Source organism: Amaranthus tricolor, chromosome 14, assembly GCF_026212465.1.
Source record: "Amaranthus tricolor cultivar Red isolate AtriRed21 chromosome 14, ASM2621246v1, whole genome shotgun sequence".
NCBI lineage: Eukaryota > Viridiplantae > Streptophyta > Magnoliopsida > Caryophyllales > Amaranthaceae > Amaranthus > Amaranthus tricolor.
In genome coordinates, this window is record NC_080060.1 from 1052538 (window position 1) to 1073997 (window position 21460).

General features: G+C 27.2%; 1 protein-coding gene across 2 annotated transcripts; it reads right to left on the reverse strand.

Annotated features, from left to right (window-relative positions):
• Positions 1–3678: 3678 nt before the first annotated feature.
• Positions 3679–8189, reverse strand: LOC130800227 (uncharacterized). 2 transcript variants are annotated; one of them, XM_057663671.1, is made up of 4 exons: positions 8032–8189; positions 7722–7934; positions 4863–5078; positions 3679–4212 (listed from the first exon to the last, which is right to left on the reverse strand). In XM_057663671.1, the coding sequence occupies exons 1-4, from the start codon at positions 8035–8037 to the stop codon at positions 4162–4164; spliced, it is 486 nt and encodes a 161-aa protein (XP_057519654.1). In that variant the 5' UTR covers positions 8038–8189; the 3' UTR covers positions 3679–4161. The 2 variants fall into 2 exon arrangements, with proteins under 2 accessions (XP_057519654.1, XP_057519655.1); XM_057663672.1 differs by having other exon boundaries at positions 4863–5075; positions 8032–8188.
• Positions 8190–21460: the final 13271 nt, after the last annotated feature.

Consider the following 21460-nt stretch of genomic DNA (forward strand, 5'->3'; position numbering starts at 1 on the left):
CAGTATTTTTATAAAAAAAATAAAACAATGCTCTCTGAGGAGATTGAACACACGGCCAGATGGTGAAAAGCCATGCGCTCTACCATATTCGCTAATTGATATAAAATAGTATTATAGTATGTCTAAAGAACAAGTATTGCGAACTACAATTTAGTTTATTCTTTGTATTAATTTTTTTAAAAAGTAGATGATTTGCTTTTAAGAGTGTGGTTATAATTGTGCATGAAAAACTTCTATGAAAATAACTTCAACGATAATCTTTTTTATGTTTGTGTTTTTCTTCTTTGTGTTATTGAAATGGGTACCACAATTTTTTGACTAAGATGTCTCATGGTTATACCAATTCTACTGACCTATTCCTATTTAGAATATTAGAATGATTACTTACACTTTTTAAATGATCAATTGTAAAAATGAGCTAATTATATAGACCCATCTCATTATGAGACAATCTCATACAAGAGGAGCTATATTCGGGAATAGAAATACAATATCACTACTCAGGCCCATTTAACTGCTCTTTTGTGCTATTGCTGTTATGTCACTCATTCACAAATCACACTTAATTCTCTGTTTTAGCCATTTAGCTCTATTGAGTTTAACACGACTAATAAATTGGATACAATTAGTTAAAATAGTGAGTTATTTAGGAATAACAGTGAATATAAAAAGTAAAAATAGTAAAATCAAATTCAAACTATTAAAAGATAAATTTATTGAAACAAATAAATTGAAAAATATGGCAAATCAAATGCGACGAAGAGCACGTGATAGAGCACAAATTGTTGTATGTTCTGTCATATTGTGAGTATGAAATGTCGTAACATGGACTGGATTTACATTTTCATTTCCAGCCTTTTGGTCAAATTTACTAGGCTTTGAAACTGAATTATGGGTCATATGTACTTTATCAGAAATACTCGATACTATTGGTGTTGGATTTTTGACAAATTGAGGATTTTGGATATTTGATTAGGTTTGTTTTTTAAATTAGGCTTCAGCATATTATGGGAAAAATACAAATTATACACATTTTATAAGTCAATAAAATATTATTCTAAAATTAAATAGCAATGAGACGAAAAGCTCTAATAACTTATAAAGTGTACATATCATCTTTAATTAATCGATGTGCGATAAACCATCCCTACACCCCTTCACTTAGTCATATACGAACCTTCGTCAAGTTTGCATGTGAAAGTAATTAATTAGAGTAGGAACGCCATTTTTTTCGAATCTACCATTTTAGTTTTTAATCAAACCATCAGCTGTGATACCATATTAAATTAGGCTATATTTATTGTGAATGTCAACATATTATCAGGGAAATACGAGTTGCACACATTCCATAAGCCAAGAAGATACCATCCCAAAACCATATGGCAATGGGAGGAAAGGCACCAATGACTTAGTATCACTTTAATTCATCGATGTGGGAAAACCATCGGTTCTGATACCATGTTAAATTAGGTTAGATTTATTGTAAATGTCAAGATATTATTAGGTAAATACAAGTTGCACACACTCTATAAGCCAAAAAGATACCATCCCAAACCATATGGCAATAGGAGGAAAGACTCCAATGACTTATAAAGTGTATACACTATCTTTAATTCATAAATATTAGATAAACCATACCAATGATTTTGAGTTGAAAATGTACGTATCTAATTAGTATGTTAATTTAGTATCACTGTATGTTCATTCGAATTTGGGTCGAATTGAGCCGGTTCATGTATTTGCTACAAATCTTGTTCTTGTACTCGTGGTATCTTTAATTAGATGTGATGTGAACATTGCACGGTGCATCCGTGTCCGATGAGTCAATCAATTAAATATAATGAAGCTTCTTCTAAATTACTTGTATTTGTGGGGTGTTCTTAGTGGGGGCTATAAAGATGCCGTTTCTTTCACTTTCTTGGCTAACACAAGGCTCAACTTTAAGCTTGATGAAAGAAACAAAGGAAAACTAAAAATAAACTTTAGCTTTAGCCTTTAATGGCCTCTAAACTTAAGGGTGCACTTCTTTAGATAAAAAGAAAAAGTTTTAAGGTTCAAAACAAGTTTAAAGAAGCCATAAATATTCATTTGTCCTACCTTTGTGAAGTTGTAGGGCTGCTACACCTCAAGTATCCATGTCTTTTTAGTTGATTTTTCTTTACTTTGCACTTCAATTTCCAATAAGGGATTTGATAATTGATATAGCTTGGGTTTTGAATGGAGGGTATTCTTCACTAAGATTTTACCTTTTTGCAAATAGAAAATGACATACATAGCATGATAACATGAAATTTCTACCCTTGAGAAAGTTTCATGATATTATTTAAGGATAGCAGACTTGAAAGGAGATTTAATTATTCATTGAACTTAAATGGTATGTACCAGGGTGATCGTGAAAGTCGATGATGAATGAGAACGAAGCTCAATCGGTTTAAATTTGATCCGTCGATATCTCTAATGAGTTGTTTAAAACTTGACAAGTAGTATAATTTGTGTGAATCAGTGATGTTGTTCGTGTGCATTTAACATACCAATGAGTCAAGTGTAAGTAAAAATTTTACACTATTTACACATTAATATAACTACCGAAACGAACACGTATCATGTAGTAGAATTTGTGAGAAGCGTTTCAAATATCAATTCTCACTTATTTTTTCATATATATTACAATTGTGTATGAAGTCACTGCCTATACTAATACTCGATAATTTAGCTTCGGATCTAAATTCTTTATATTCTTTATTAGGACGTATGTATAACAATTTTGTATCACTAATTTAAGTTTTCATGTATTAGGATTTTCATGTTGCTTTGCACATCTCTACTAGTTACCAAACATATTTATACAAACTATGGCTATAATCTCATTTTATGTAAAAGTATACACAAATTATGCTATACCATCAAAATCAAAGGGTCAAGTATAGTTAGTTGTTTGAGTTTTCCTAGTTAATATAAATGAACACTAGGAAATAACCCATTTTTGTTCACCAATAACTGAGATACAATAATATGAAGAAGGGTCTTTCTAGCTTGGCTAAAATCCAAATTAATTTCCACTTTCATAAAAAAAAATTGCCCAAAAGTTAACATAAAGCTAAAGATAAAAAGGTCACACAAACTAACCAATAGCTCAAGTTGCCATTCTTTCGAGCAACATACAAATATACATTATGAATCCTTTCATCTTTTTAAGCAAATGTTCGTTATGAAAGGTACATTTGTTAATATCCCCAAATTTTGTAGGTCATCTAATGGACACATTTGCATATATCTCGTGATGTTCTTCACACAAAAGAGTGAAATAAAGGGTTGTGTAGCTTCTTTTGAAAAAGCTCATTTTACCCCTAGAAAGTAATTTGTCATACAATTGCAAATATTTTTCCCCTCTAAATTACTTGGTACATACTACGGTTATTATACTATTCATCCTTTAAATTTATTTTATATATTACGGCTAATGTGTATGAAAAAATATAATCAAGTAAAATCTTAATTAAATCGTTCAATCGCATATTTTTCATAATATTAACTTTTTATAATTTTTAGATGTGCATTGTTTAATACATAAATGATCAAAATAACAGATTAAATTACGTAAATTGTCAAATATAACAAGTAGAGATATAGCAATATAAACCCAACTTCAAATTTTTCTTTGTAATAATACAATCCCAATAATACGAATTCGACTTTCGTTTAATGTTCTTTGAAAGATTTTGAAAATATATCTGAATATTCACCTCTTGAATTTGTAAATTTGATCTTAGTTATGAGTCATACAAATTAAATTCTCCCTTTGATAAGATAATTATCTTTTTACATAAACAAAAGCAGCTTTAAAATTCAATCGGTCTCCTAAAAAACGTTTCTCAGACCCAGCCCATTAAAACAAGTAAAAGATGATAATGGGTTTACCAAATTAAAATGATCTCTTAGAGAAACCGTCTTTCACAAAAATTTTCATTAAAATTTCATTCTCTTCAACTGTTTTTTCCTTTATACAAAAGCCTATTGGAAGAATATATTACAACCCATATATTCATAGAGAAAAACATCCAAAATAATATGCAGCCAAATATTTTTAGATCTCTTCCTATTACGTAGGCTCGTAAGTCTATATTATGTTTATTAGCCATCTTTTATCTCTTAATACAAAGATTAAGCACAAGCAGGCAGCAAACAGCTTGAAAAGAGCCCTAGTCTTTTCTTCTGCAGAATAAAAAAATAAAACAAAAACTATATTAGAAAATAAAAATAAAAAGTTAAAAACAAAGCTCTTTTTTCCCTTTCTCCTTTTGTAAAGGAAGGACATATACAAGAAAAAACCAATTAAAATACCACTTTCATTTTCAAATTTTGTAAAGGAAATTTAAAAAGATAGAAAAAAGAAGGAAATGAAAATGAAAAAGGAAAAAGCTAGAGAATTATAGATTAAACTTGTTACAATATATTAACATATTCTGGAGCTTTAATCATTAACTTAAATTTTTTGTTGAGTTGGTTCGTAACAATAGTATCAGAAACCAATATAACAAGTGATCACGTGTTCGAATATCAACCATCACTCATATAAAGTTGAATATTTAGTGTTAGGCATGAGTAGAGTATCTACTTCATCCACACTTCAAGACTCTTGTGTGAGAATATTTGATTATATACCATTATTAACATGCCATAGCTCACAGGGCTCAACCACCGATTTAAACTTTTGGTTGAATTAGTTATTTGACAAAACTTATGGCCGAAAACTTTATTTCATGGGTTCACCACCCTAGTGACAGGGGTTCAATTCTCAGTGCCTATCCAGAATTTTAAAAAAGGAAAATAAAAAAGTGAAAAAATAGAAAAAAATTTAGTACCCTTTTAGATTTGACATGGAGATATTCAGGAGGAATTTTGTACAAATCTTCATCAATAGCCTTAGAATTGTAAGTAGATGGTTTTGAAGGAGAAATAATTGGACTTGGAGGTTCCTTTATGTCATATGAATATCCTCCCCATTCTTGCTTTTGCTTTATTTGTTGCTGTTTTTTTACTCCATTGACATTTGAGTATCTTGAATTTCCTTTTCTCTGCTTTAAACAATTACCAAAGATATCATTTACTTTTGTCATTATCAACTAACTAATAAAGATAAAGGCCAAATTATTGAACTTTAATCCATTTATCTGTTTCTTTGAATTTACTACTTAACTATTTTTATGCAAAAGTTTTTTCACAAAATAACACAATATTTTTTTATTTCAACTAAATTAAGTCGTTCCCACTTAGGTGTCAGATGGCAATATAAAATACTAGTTTGGGACGAACTAACCAATCACCTTTTAGATGTTTACTAGAAAAAACTCGTTTGTCATTTTATGTGTTATATGTTACACAATTCAATATAAATATGATTTTTAACGAAACAACCCTGACCATGCTCTGGGCATGTCCGAAATTCAAACCTAGCAGGATTTTAGAAGGTCGATATAAATTATCTTACTCTATTTAGTAATAATAAAAAATTATTTTCGATCAACGTTAGTAATAAACATTATATACTATACTATTCACATAAAAAAATGCTTATAATTTCAAATTCAATTCGTCGATGAAATTTTTAATTGAGAAATTTATTTCTAAAATTTACACTATATAAGTTTTCTAGAGGAGAGCTAGGTAAAGAATTTGACAAAACATTAATAACCAAAATCATCATCATCAATAATCATGATGTGGCATTAACAAATGTTGTATTATCTTTTTTTAACCTACCTTTTAAAACATGATTTACACCACTAAATGGTTAATTATCGATGCTTGAGTTTTAACGGTAACAAAAATTTTAAACTTCTTCGGCTCTAGAGTCTAGCATACAGTCATCTGATCCGATCTTTTAAGATTAAAACTTTAGCATTACCATCAATACCGGTGTTGAAGCTGAGAACATATAAGATATGCGATCGTATAAAACCTCCTAAATGAAAAAATCTTTGAACATTAATTTATAGAAAAATTATTTTTGCTTTTATCTATTATTACCCTTCTCGATTTATAGCCATAAAATTTTAAAACATCATTACAAAATGAAGTCTTACAAATTATTATTTTTATGTATTTTTTCTCCGACTCTGACTGTATATATAATTATTACTAACTTCGCACTAGATGCGTTTAAAAAAAACCTGATGAACCGAAGTTTACTCGACCTTGTTGCCGAATCCAATTTGACATGACTTCAAAATGATTTACAATTATGTAAAAAACATTATAAACACAAAACCCGATTTCAAACCGACCCAAAACATTTAACCCAAAATCAAACCATGACCCAAATAAAACTTCTATTTTGCACTATCTTAATTCTAATAATGAATGGCTAGAATATGTTTTAAAGTGATATAAGAGTATTATCTATCCATTTTGTATAATCTAGTCATCCTCAATTGATTGATAAATTGACTATGACAAGGATCCAACACCCAAATAATAATGGTCCAAAACTATGGACATAAAAGTAGAATTAAACTTTACTTATGTGAACTAAAAGTCAAATTCTAACATTAATAACACAATTGTTAGTCAATGTCTTTCTACTTTCTTCAAATATAATCTTGATAATTAACACAAATAATCCAAAATTTATCTATGTTTAGATTTCATTCTTCTGCCTTATAGATTTGCTACATTATGCAACTCAAAGTAATATTTTATATATTGTATTCCATCTATAATATATGAGATCCTTTTGGGTATTATGATGGAAATTCAAAAAATCAGAAAAAAAATAATTTAAATCAAAGATCATCATAAATAAGAATGTTTTCTTTGTTTTTATAAGATGCTTTTTGCAGAAAAATAGTGGCATGCATATAGTAGGGTTCGTAATTGAGTACTTGAGTAATTCTAATGCTATTCTTTTTATTTGCACTATTTACTTTTTCACATTTTAGTATACCAATTAAATGATTGATATATCTGATTATATATATCAAAAAAATTATAAAAACTATAAAAATTTTAAATCAAAATGATTTAAATAAGATTTCATATAAATATAAATCAATTTGCTATGAACCATCAAATAGTTCTGAAGTCAACTTTACTGAAAAACAAACGGAGAAAGTAGAAAATAATACTCTCCTAATTTAGAGTACTTATCTTATTTAATTTTTTTTAACATTCTTTATTAATTATTCTTAATTTGGACCAAGATGTCATGTCAAAATGACTTATGATTTTGGTTGATTTATTTAAATATAAATTTTGTTTATATTATTTTTATAAATTTTAATCATACATAATTATAATTTTTTTAGAATTATTAATGTATTGGATACAATGTAAAAATTAAATGAGATATTTGTGTGAATAAAAAAAAAAGGAGTATGATCTTGTAAAATGTAACGAATTATACCAAACACGTCTTAAAGATTTAGGAGGTGTTTTGACAAATTGGCTTATCGATTAATTTTAGCAGAGTTTGGTTATCAAACCAGATTATATTAATGTTTGGTGAATTAACTGGTTGAAACATATTATTGATAGGAATAAGCTATTTTTAAACAAGCTCTTCCTCATAACAGCAGATCAAAATCAGCTAATCAAACCGATTAATAAAATCAAGTAATTAAATCAGTTACTATAATCAAATATTGGTTACCAACTAGTCATTTGACAAACACCTCCTAATATTTAGGAAGAGGGAATCAGAAAAAAAAAAAAAAAAAACTTACAGAGCTACGAGGAACAAGGATAACAGCAGGAGTAACGACGTCATTTTGGTATAAATCACCAGTAACATACAAATCAGTGTCTTGAGCATGAGTAGCAAAAGAAGTAAAATTAGGGCGTGTTCTAGCAGTTTCAAAATACTGTGTATAAGCCATATTGTCATCTTCATAATCCCATCTTCCAAATTCTGGTACATGATAATTCCATCTATATTCCTGTTTTATTAAATACCCAACATTAAATCAAATATTGATCACTAAATAATCATAATTTGAAAATCATTGAGAAAATATTAAGGAAAAAAAAACTTACTTCCATGGTGTTTTTTATTTATTTTTTTTTTTTTTTGGGTTTTCTGGGTTATTTTGGTTGTGAAAATTTGAGGTGTGGTGATACTTATAATGAGATTCAATGGAGGAAAGAGAAAGAAAAGGGACAAAGTTGTAAGGAAAGTAATGTCACGAAAGAGACAAGAGAGAAACAAAAGGAAGGAAAAAGGTAATTTTTACTAGTAAAATTGCTTTCTTTTTTTTTAAGAAATTTACTTTTTTTTTTTTTATTATTTCATGAATAAATTAATAGGTGAACAAATCATTCAATCTTAGATTTCTTATGTTTGAGTGATAGTATCAGAATGAGCTAAATTTTGTTAGTCTTGTTTTACGGTTGCTCAGAGGCAGGGTTCAAGGAGCAACATAACTTAGTGTAGTTAGCAGGTTTAAGTATAATCTATGCAAGGAACATTGGCTAGCTGAGAAGCCAATTATTTGCTTTCTAAGAGGTAAATATGATATAAGTCTTATTTTTAAAAATGATATAGGGAGCTTAGTGGCTAGTTATTGTTATTTTGATTATGTTATTGATGTGGATAGTAGAAGATCAATGACTGGTTATATTTTCACTTTTTGTAGTTTTGTTTTAGTTGAAAGGCTATTTTACAAGTGATATTATCAACTACTAAAGTAGAGTACTTTAAATTGACAGACGCTGCAAATAAGCGAATCTAATTGAAGGGTTTGGTTAGTGATATTGGCCTACATAATGATCATACTACTATTTACTATGATAATTTGGGTGCAATATGTATTGCCAAAGATCAAATACATTATGACACAACTAAATACTTTGATGTACACTATTATTTCCTTAAAATTGAGAGGAGAATTAAGGTGAAGTAGATTAACGCCATTGTTAATCCTGTAGATTTGTTTATGAAGCCTGTACCTCGGAGCAAATTTTAACATTGTATGGACTTACCAAATATCACAAGTGTTTGCGAAACTTCAGAGACATTTCAGGCTATCAGGAGCAACCTGGGCGGGCTATTAGAAGCAAATTGAGTCTCAAAAACAAGCTCGGTGGCAAGGAAAGTATGACATTAGTTGTGCATCTAGTTTTGTATCTGTTTAGTAGAAAAACTCAAGGTGAAAAATTGTAATAATTTGTAATGTATATTCTTTCTCCTGCTTTACAGTTGTGTGTGGGCATGGATCTCGTTGCCCGGTCAACGAGTCGGGAGTCCGGAGGCAACGTAATTTGTGTAATTTGCAAGTTTATGTCTAATTTTGGCAAGGAGCACTAGCTAGTTATGAAGCGATTTTTTTCACTATTTATGAGGTACATTTGAGGTTGTAATTTTGTTTCACGTATTTTGCATTATTTTAGAAAGAAAACTTTTGAATTATATTTTTAAAAATATTTTAAATTATATTTTAAAATGATGTTAAATGAATAAAATATAGAAGTAATAATTTATCGAAATTGGGTCTTATCTTAGTTGGAATAAAAATATTTCCTACATTCTTATTTAGTTGTAACATTGCCTTTTGGCACAAGTATTAAGAAATATTATTGTCACGTATATAATGTCTATAATATCCCCAATAACAGTAGGTAAAAATTTGATAATTATAAAGTAAGAATAAAATAGAGGTAAAATAGAAAATTATTTAATTATTTTCAGCAAAAAAGATAATGTTGCAAATATTGTAAAATAAAAAAATAAAAAAAAAAACAAATAATTTGAAACGGACACAATGTTTTTTATAGACAAGATTTTTCTTTTCCCCATCAACCCTATAACTAAATATATATTTTTTTTTTCACAAAAAAAAAATTTAGAAATATACTTAGTTTTTGGAACAGAGGAAGGCAGAGCATAAACAGAGTACTTGTATGTTTTTTTGTGTGGGTGTGTAGCTTGTATTAGTATATTCCAAAAGGCTCTTTTGTGGAATAACTTTTGCAGTTGTTTTTTCTTTTTGTTTTTGGTAATTTGTGGCCTCCTGAAGCATAAGAATTTATTCATTTTTCCTGAACGACTCCTAGTTGTTTTTAATGACTTAAAATTTCATATTTCTTTTTAATAGGGGTTGAAAAAAATTGGTGTTGTCACTTTAATTTTGTTATTTATTTGATTTTAGTTTATTTTTATTTTTTATTCTAATATTTAATTTTTAATCGGCTCTGATTTATTAATTGTTCAATTGAAATAGTTCATTTGACAAAAAACTCTTAATTTAGCCGAAAACTAATTTATAAACATTTGTTATGAAACTTGTTTTTATTTAGTACTAGTGTAGAAAACTCAGCACAATGCATGTTTTTTAAGCATCAACATAGATAAACATACGATATTATATTCTCTAATTTACTCAATTTAATTATAAATAAATTTTAGTCAAAGATACTTTAATGATAGAGATATTGATCAAGATCAAATGTCATGTCATTTTTCTTTAGCTTTAAATTCATCTCTTTAAAATTCTTACTTACCTATAAGATATTTTTTATAAACAATGAATCTCTTTTAGATTCTTATTTGGATATAAAGAATTAATTTAAAATTATATTTTAAATACTTACCTACATTAACTTTAAATTCATTTAGGAAAAATAAATTGTCATACATACAATCAATTATAGTCCTATTAAATAAGAAAATAAATTGTCATGCACACAATTAATTATAGTCCTATTAAATTAATACTTCTATATTTGGCAAAATTTTAAGAAATCGTCATGTTTTATTTTCCAGTTCTTTTATTAAATTGTGTGACTGTATGATATGATTTGGCAAATTTCTGAGAAATCGCCACGTGTTAATTTTCAATTTTGTATTAAATTGTATGATTGACTTGTCCGTCCCTTTATTTGTAATAAACGCTTAACTAAACATAATTATGTGAGAGTTAGGTCTTATTTCAATTGATATAAGTACCATCTTTCAAATAAGGTCTAGTTTTTGATTTCCATCTTGCTCTCTTATTCACTCGGTCTACCATGTAACAAACAAATCTAATTTAGTAAAAAAGTCTATAAATAGTTGATTTACTCACTAAAATTAAAAAAAAACAAAATAGTCAACATTTCACCGATTATTTTACGACAATATAACTTTAGTTCACTAAATTTTAGAAAAATGAAACGAATCTATAGTTATGAATTTGTCTAGTGAGATTAAATGTAGTTATCGAATTAAATCAATATTTGATGGTACTAGTTTAAAGTCTAAACCTGTAAAATTTATCAATAACTTGTACACAATAATACTCATATAAAAAAAGTATTAACTATATACAAATTCAATTAATTTTCATCTAAAAACTAATTTATAATAGAAATAATAGTTCACCAAACTTATATATAATTTAACCTTATTCTAATTTTTCAGTAACAATTAAATTATTTTTCCGAGATATACCCATAAACAACAAAGTTATAGACTATTAGCACCCCAACCCTAGAGATCCAGAATGAAAGAAAAAGAATAAGATTAGAAGAGGCATCACAAATGTTATCTTGATCATCTTTTAATGGAAGGTGAAGTGTGTAAAAGGCTCAAAGAAATACGCACGGGCACCATACCCAACCATGTGAATTCTGATGTGACACAAACATGGTGCTTTGTGCTCTGCCCTTTTCTCAACAGCAAACCCATCAGTTTTTAGGGACCAACTAAGGTTAATAAATCACTCATATGTGTTAAGATGTAATAGGGTAAAAATTTTGTTATTTTAATTTATCTTTTTTAATTTTGTTTATTTTAATATTATTTTTTTTGTCTTTTTATAATGATTTACAAATTACGGTTATTGATTAGGAATTTTTGACCAGACAAAGCTTTAATAGCTTGGTATAACTATTTTATGTTCACAAATTTTTGTGAGAGACGATTTCTTTCTAATTGGGTCAGCCCATTATATATTTTTAAAATATTGTAAATAGGCATTAAAAATAATGTGAGTAGATATTTAAAATATTAAAATTAGGCATTAAGGATAATATAAGTAGACATTAAAGATAGTATAAGTAGGCATTAAAAATACGATAAATAGACATTAATATTTAATGGCTTTGAAATCTCTCTCAAGAGACTAGCTGTTTTTGAATTTTCTTATATGCATCTGTCTCTTAAAATTGTTTTAATTTGAGATTTTAAGCTTTATTTATTGTTTTCCTAAATAAATTTTTATTTATCTAACAAATTTTATATTAAATTAACCTTTTTCATTCTATTGATGTGAGAATTTTTTAGATTAATCTATAAAAGTTTAAAATTGTATTATAAACTTTTTGTAATTTTATAGGAAATATGTTGATAGATATTGACAAACTCTGCAAAAATAATTTAAATAAATAAATTGTTTGTGAGTCAAAGTCTTAAATTTAGATCTTTTGCAAATTATAATATTAATAATTTTGTAATATTGCTTGAACATCATAGATATTAGAATGTTGGTGATTATAATTCAAAAACAAAAAACATTAAAGCTCTAACTCATAAAAGACCAAAACTTTATATCCCTAATTCAAAAATTATACTTCCTCCGTTCCACTAAACTTGCTATATTTGACTTATAATGCAATTCAATGTTATATATATATATATATATATATATATATATATATATATATATATATATATATATATATATATATATATATATATATATATATATATATATATATATATATATATATATATACACATATATATATATATATATATATACATATATATACATATATATATATATATATGTATATATATATATATATATGTATATATATATATATATATATATATATATATATATATATATACACATATATATATATACACATATATATATATATACATTATATATATATATATATATATATATATATATATATATATATATATATATATATATATATATATATAATGTATATATATATATATATATATATATATATATATATATATATTTATATATATATATATATATATAATGTATATATATATATATATATATATATATATATAAATATATATATATATATATATATATATATATATATATATATATATATATATCTAAAAATAATAAAAAGTTAACTTCCTCCGCCCCAAGTTATTTGCAACATTAGGATTAAAACACTATTTATTTATCAATCTTAATTTGCAATTAGTTTTTAATCTATAAATTAAAATATAGTCTGGTAGGATCTTGTTTGATTCGTCTCAATTGAAAGACCATTAATATCCAATTTTTATAATTTTTTATTATACATAATTTGAGATGTTAAGGATTTAATTAGTGCATTGAACTGCGTAAAAAAACAAATACTGTAAGTAATTTGAAATAGAAAAAATATTATGAAAGTATGCAATTAGACAATTCAAATAAGATTTTACTTGATTATGTTTTTTCTTACATGTTAGTAGCAATACAAAAAATAAATTTAAATGATGAACAGTGTCAACAATTTTTATGTAGGGAGTATTTCAAAAGGAAGGAAGATATTATTAAAATAAATTAAAGAAATTAAATTGAGTATAATTTATTGTTTGCTGACACTTAAAGTCCTTTTTTCTTCTAAGAGTTGTGACTTGTGAGTAGCTTGGTGTGGAAGGAAGAAATTAAAGAAAGAAAGAGATGGAGGGTGGAGCACGCAGACGCTGAAACTATCTTTTCTCTCCTTGTTTTGTGCATTGATAACTGTGTATTCTTACTTCTCATCAAGTCCAATGCTTCTGTTCCCACCATTACTGTTACTTAATAGTCCCATTCACTATTTTAGGATATTTTATTTGTTATTTTTACAAGAAATATTTTTATTTCACAAATTTTTTACAAAAATAACCTTATTCATTTTTATTATTTTCTCTATTCCGTTTAATCTATAAGTTAAAACATAATCAAGTGAAATCTCATTTAATTCGTCTCAATATTAAGATTATTAATATCTAATTTAAATTTTTTTTATTATATATAATTTGAGATATTGAGGCTTAAATTAGTATATTAAACTGCGTGAAAAAGTAAACGTTGCAAGTTAAACGGAGGTAGTATAGTATTTTAATATTATTTGTGATCCTTATAAATCTCCTTAATTTTACTTAATATTTTTATATTCCTTGTGGTTGTCATATATTTTCTACTAATTATATAAAAAATATTTTTTTTAGTTGTGGTCCTATATTTTTTCACTAACTTTTTAATTTTTTATTAATGTTTATAATTCTCACTTTTTCTCCATTAATTATATTATTTAATAAAATAATATATTCACTATCTAAAAAATTCTATTTTTTTAATTCTTTTAAACATTCCTTATGGGAATTTTATTAGAGAACGGAAGGAGTAGTTAATACTGACATACTGTCTCTCTCCACTAACTTTGACCGAAACATAATTCGCGAAAAAATTAAGAAATGTAGAGAAAATATAAATCGAAAAAAATTGCATAATTTAGATGAAAATATAAGTTAAATGTGTTAATGAAAATAAAAGAAAAAGTGTAGCTAACGACTATAAATAGAAAACAAAAAATTTGGTGAGACAAATTTTTTAAAAAATGAAGCAAATTTAGTGGAATAAAGAGAGTATTCTACGTCCGAGATGAAATACTTTTATTCATCATTCAAACTGATTTATATATTGCGATTAATCGCATATTTTCATGATATTAAGTTTTTATAATTTATAGTCTCGCATAACTCATTATATAAATGATTAAATTAACATATTGAATTACATAATAAAATAAAATATAACAAATATAATACAATATTTATTTTTGTTGAGTAACTAAAAATGGAAATAATAATTATTTCAAAATACACAAACTTGCATTAAAATATGTGCTTACTCCAATTCACGTGACTCAGCTTATTGGCTTTTACTTTAGCTACTCTCACATGACAAATTAACGAATTATACTTCCTCCTTCTCACTATATCGGTTATATTTGATTATCATGTAATCAAATATTTAGGTGTTCCATTTCTTTTTATGGTCAAGTCACCTTAATTATCCCATTTCTATTTTTGGTATGCATTTTTGACTATTATGCCCTTAATAGTTTATCTTATTTTCAATTATACCCTCTATTACCCATACTAATTTTCCCTCCCTTCATACTTAAATCCTAATTAACATACCCACTTATTTAAACACTCCCTCCCTTTTTAAACCTAAAACCCTACCCATCCCCATTCCCCTTGCCGTTTTCGTATTGTACTCATTTAAGAACCCTAATTCTGGGTTGAAGCTTTACCTTCTTCCTTAAGTTCTTTCGTGTTGTTTTCTGATAACCTTAATTCTGGGTTGAAGCTTTACCTTCTTCCTTAATTTCTTTGGTGTTGTTCTCTGATAACCCTAATTCTGGTTGAAGCTTCACCGTCTTCCTTAATTTCTTTCTTGTTTTTATCTGAAAACCCTAAATCTGGGTTGAAGCTTCATCGTCTTCCTTAATTTCTTTTGTGTTGTTCTCTGATAACCCTAGATCTGGGTTGAAGCTTCACCTTATTCCTTAATTTCTTTCGTGTTGTTCTCATGGCAAACTCCAGTTCGCCTTTTAAATCCCCCCTGAAGAACCCTAACTCGACAATCAACTCACCCATGAAAAACCCTAACTCGCGTACTTCTTTACTTCTGAAAATTCCCAAATCTCCTTACAAATTGCATTCTAAGATAGATTTTAAGGGGTTCGATGGTGGAAACCCTAGATCTGGACTGAAATCGTTTGAGGAAGAGTCTTTTGATTACTATGATGACTCAACTTCTGTTGAGACTGATCCTAAGTGGGGAAGAGAACTTGACTCTGAAGACTGATCGTGAATATTCTTTCATTGATGCTATTTTTTCGAATACTGATTGTGAAGAAGAAGATTGGGTTGATAAGCTAGGTCCTTTCTCAAGTGAGTTTATGTTCCTATTGGCGCATGTTCATTTTGACTGATGATGATTTTTAATTTAAATGTTTTTGTTGGTTGCTATTCTGTTGTTCATATGCTGATTTCTGTTTCTCCAGCTGAAATTCGTTGAGATTGGTTGTTGCTGTTTTCTGATAATTCTACATTCAAATCCCCTTGATCAATCCCCCCCTGCATAGCCAATTAGTTCTACAAGCTGATTCATTTTTTTTGTATTTAGCTTTGTAAATAAATGTTGAAGTGAATCAACAACCAGTTTTTGTCAATACTCAAGTAATCTGGTAAATCCGTGAAATTGGTGGGAATCATTAATTCCTTAATCCTTACAATTAAAAACCCATAATACTACCCTCTCTCCTACCTTTAGGGTGCCATTTTGACTTTTCTTAAAATCCGTGAAAAGTCAAATGGGACTCTTAAGCTGAATAGGAGGGAGTATGTTATTTTGATTATTTATATATCGAACTATACATATTTAAAAATTATAAAAACTTAATACTATGAAAGTTTGCGATTAGACGATTCAAACAAGATATCGCTTGACTATATTTTTCCTTACACATTAATAGCAATATATAAAATAAACTTAAACGATAAATAGTGTTAAAAATCATTATATAGCGAGTATTTCAAAACGGAAAAAATATCAAATATGATAATGACATCTTTTGAATGAGTGTAAAATTAGCTTAATAAGTCCTTAGATCCTGTGGAGAAAAATGGTTAGCTGCTTTTATCATTTTGGAGAAAATGGCAAACAACAAATACTTTTATTATGATAATATTCATGATCATTGTGGGAATAGAATTCATAATGTCACCCAAAGTTTACTCATATCAATTGCATTCAAAAAGTTATGTATATATGTACATAGCTTTTTATTAACTTATAATGTGGTTAATATGTGTTGTGCATTTTTCAATTAGAAGTTATTCCGTCTGTCCTAATAGATTTATCTCATTTGAATTTTATTCTGGTGTCATCGGTTTTGTTTTAATTTTATTTTTTAATCTGATTCATACTCATTATTTATATTCCTTCCACTTATTTAATTTATATTTTCATCTAATCTAAATATTTCTCATAAAAGATAATAAAAGATATATCTTTTTATCCGTATTACTTAATTTCTAAATTTTGACTTTATTTGTACGTAAAACTTATGTATAAAATAGAGTGACTATATCATTTAGACAACATCATGGGGTTTAATTTAAAGGCCAGCTGTAGGTAAAAAAGAATTCCTGGGTAATGAAGTTGCAAGAAGCATGCTGAAATAAAAGGTCATTTACCGCTTCATTTAGGGTTACGAAAGGGTAGAACTACCTTTAAGATTTAGCCAATTCATAAGACTTTCTAATTCTCATTTTAAAATTACATCTTGTCTTAGTACTACTTTTAAGAGAATATTTTCGTTTAATTCTCACTTAACTCTTTTAATTTCTCAGCCTAATCTATAATTAAAAATAAAAAACTAATAAATATTATTAGTTGGTGATTACTGATTAGGGTCATATTTGAGATAAGAATCAATAATGGAGTTGATGTTGAGATAGGCCTCAATAATGAGTTTAGTAAAAATGTAGAAGACTAGATCCAAATCATAAAAATTGATTTATATATTATTAATATAGAACATCGTAAAATGTATAAAATTTTCAATAATTAATATATAATCAATGTGATTTTCATTTTTCAATTTTAGCTATACCTGATAGCGGACTCATGCAGAAAGGTCCTAAGAATGTCTATGCCATAACATAAATTATATTATACTAAATTTCTTAAGAAAAATTAAACTATTTCATGACCAATCCTTTTTTTTTTTTATCTACTTAATATAATCAATTTCAAAGACCCCTCGCATAAAATTCTGATTTTGGCACCAAAATAAATATATATAGGGGTTTTTGACAAATTAACTTATTGAGCAATTTTAGCTTATTTTGATATAAAAAGAGGGTTGAGTGGTCAAACCAGCTAATACTAGTGTTTGGTGAATTAGTTGGTTGATACAATTTATTGATACGAATAAGCTATTTTTGAACAAGCTGCTTATAGAACCAGGGGCAAAATCAGCTGGTCAAACCAGTTAATAAAATCAATTGGTCAAATCAGCCACTATAATCAGCTATTAGCTATTTTTCAAAGACTCTCATAAATTATTATATACCCTAGCTAGCGTTAATCAAGCTTTCAAAGATGTAGGATATGAGCATGGTAATTGGTTCTTTTGCAGTATACAACTTGATGCATGTAAATGTTGAGTGAAATGGAAGCTACTCTTGCCAAAAGCTAAAATTAAAGGTTGTCGAATTATCACGTAGAAGCATATGATTTTTGTCTCTTTTTCCTTTTAATGAACATATTTATTATAAATAATTACACAAAAAGTAGTACATAAATGGATTCTAACATAATGACCTTTAAGTAAAGGATTTATGTTGGGATGAGTTATCTCACATCGATAAATTTAAAATGGTGTGCACATTTTATAAGCTATTAGAGATCTTCTTCCCATTGCCATATGGTTTTGGAATGGTATATATCTCCTTGGCTTATGAAGTGTGTGAACTTGTGTCCCCCGTTAATATGTTGACATTCACAATAAGTCCAGCCTAATTTAACATGGTATCAGAGCCAATGGTTCGATCAACAATTTAAAAATGGTAGGTTCGAAAAGAATGGCGTTCCTACCCTAATTGATTACTCCCACATGCGAACTTGAGGGGGGTTCGCATGTGAGGGGGGGTGTTGGGATGAGTTATCCCACATCGATAAATTGAAAATGGTGTGCACACTTTATAAGCTATTAGAGACCTTCTTCCCATTGCCATATGGTTTTGGGATGGTATATATCTCCTTGGCTTATGAAGTGTGTGCACTTGTGTCCCCCGTTAATATGCTGGCATTCACAATAAGTCCAGCCTAATTTAACAATTTACCAATATTATTAATTTTTAGATATCAAATAAAATTTAAATACGTAATTTAGACTTGTAAAATGATATTAATTAAGAGGACAATCTCAAAATAAAATATAAATAATTGTATTGAATACTTTTGTGCATGTACCAAAATTCTAAACTCCAAAGACATTGAATTAAACGGTAAAAGAATAATGTTTGCCAAAAATATATTGACTCTTAATCAAAAGTGAGTAATGGTCTTTGACTTGAATTAGGTAGTATTTAATTAGGTTTTTAGAATTGTTTCTCTATTTTAAAGCACTTTTTGACCAAAAAATGTGTTTTTGAAAATTTTTTACTTTATGAAAAAAGACTCAAAAATTAACTTTAAGATACTTCTATTTAATAGGGTGGTAGTATGATAATGTATAGAAATAGTTTTGATATAGTTGGATTATTGAATAAAATAGTATGAATAAATGTTTTACTTCCATCAATGAAACATCTAGGCTAGGTGTGTATGTAGTTTACATTGCATGAAACATTTTAATTTATTTAGGTTGTTTTATTGTGGAATAATTTTGCATAACCGTTAGTTCTTAAAATTACTATAGTTTAATTTTTCATTTTTCTCCAATTCATTTGAGGGCTTTAATATTTAATGATAGGGTAATTAAATGCTGTATATGATCTCGAAAATAACAATATTTAGTGTATCTCATTTATTAAAATTAATGAAAACGACAAATCATAACCTTAGGTTAAATGACTCAATAATAAAAAAAATTTAGTATATGAGCTTATTGTTTTAAGTTTGTCTCACCGTGAGATGATCTCTCACAAGAATAGCTCTAGCACACTCAAAATTGGTTGTTGGGCGGTTGGGCCCGACCCTAATTGCTTGGTACAACTCTTTTTAATTTTGTCAATGCGACGGGTTGGAGCGCTTTCATGAGACCTTTCCTTTTCCAGCCTAATTATCTAAATCTAATCCATTTTTTAAAATTCAAAAAATTAAACTTTTTTTTAAAAATGTTTTAAAAGTTGCTAGACATATTAAGTTTTGAAATTAATAACAAAAAGCCCTTGGGGTACTTATTTTAACCCTTGGTGAAAAATGTTAAGGCTTAAAGTAGGGACTTTAATCCTCAGTGTAAGGATTTTAAGCCTTGAAATGATCAAATGAACATTTTAACGGTTGAATTAATTAGTTGAAAAATAAAGTTAAGTTTTCGAAGCATGATAGTTAAGGCTTGGAGCAAGATTTTTAAGCCTTGAAATGAGCATTTTAAGCTTTGGAGTTAATGTTTTAAGGCTTGAAATTGGTATGTAAAATAGTAAATAAAAATTAATTGCTTGGGCTGTACGGTCGCATGCATGCGGCAATCTTACGACAAATCTACCGATTTTGTTTTAGGTAAGGTGGTTTATCCACCAAAATATTTTAATAAATTATCATTCAAGACGGTTACATCGTGATATAATTTTTAATTGGACTTAACTTAATAATCCAACTAAATTAATTTAAATAATTTACTTTCATAACTAAATTATAATGTTTAAATGTCATTTTGAATGTTATATTTACACTCTGAACATCAATACACTCATTTTTTTAATTCAGACCATTTGCATGGAGCTGTGTTACCGTGAGACAATCTCAGTCATAATCTCATCCACAAATTCAATATTTTTCTCTATTTTATCAACATGGCATTCTTTCATCCTTTGAAATTTTGTCCTCTTTTACACTAATAACCAATAAAAATTAAAAAATTTACAAACCCATATTACAAAAACATACTAAAATCAGTGGGACATAAAAGTTTATCATCAACCATAATAAAATTAAATTTTAAATTACATACAAGTGAAAAGAGTTCGAGTTACATAAAAGAATTAATATAATATAATTCCTTATCAAAATATTTGCAAAATCATATCCAAACTGATTACGTTTTTTTATTTTTATTTTTTTTTGTTACAACAAGGACCTATACTCGAATAATGAAAAAAAAAAAAATCCTAATTTAGCTATTATAGCCAAACCTTCATAATATATACTGTTATCAATCCTATCCCTTACTTTTCTATAATTTTTTAGTTGTCTCACTAATTTTTATAAAGATGGCAAAAGAAAATGTTTTCTCTTAATCACATTAAAATTTGCTTTTTGTGATAAGTACACTAACACCTAATGAAAAGGAAAATGAGACTCCGAAAGATACTCGTGCTGGAAGTACATGAGATAATGACAACTTCATCTGTAGGAGGCACATCCTCAATGGTATTAATGATTATAGCTCAAATATTGCTATATTAAATAACTTATTAATTCGAATTTATTACATACCGTAAATTTACCTTCTTTATAAACTAAATAATTATTTACCATAAATTTATCATCCTTTTAAACTAAATAATCTGAATATATCTTTACAAAAATTATGAGCTAGGAATTTTTTCTCCAAAAAAATAAGATAAATAAATAAGATTAAAAAATAACATGGATTATACTTTTATTAAATTCTAGCTAACATAAAAAACAGGTGGTTCAGTTAAATTAAAATCAGACTTTTTTAACGATTTTATTGGAGCATATTTTTTAATTACAGAGCATTTAAA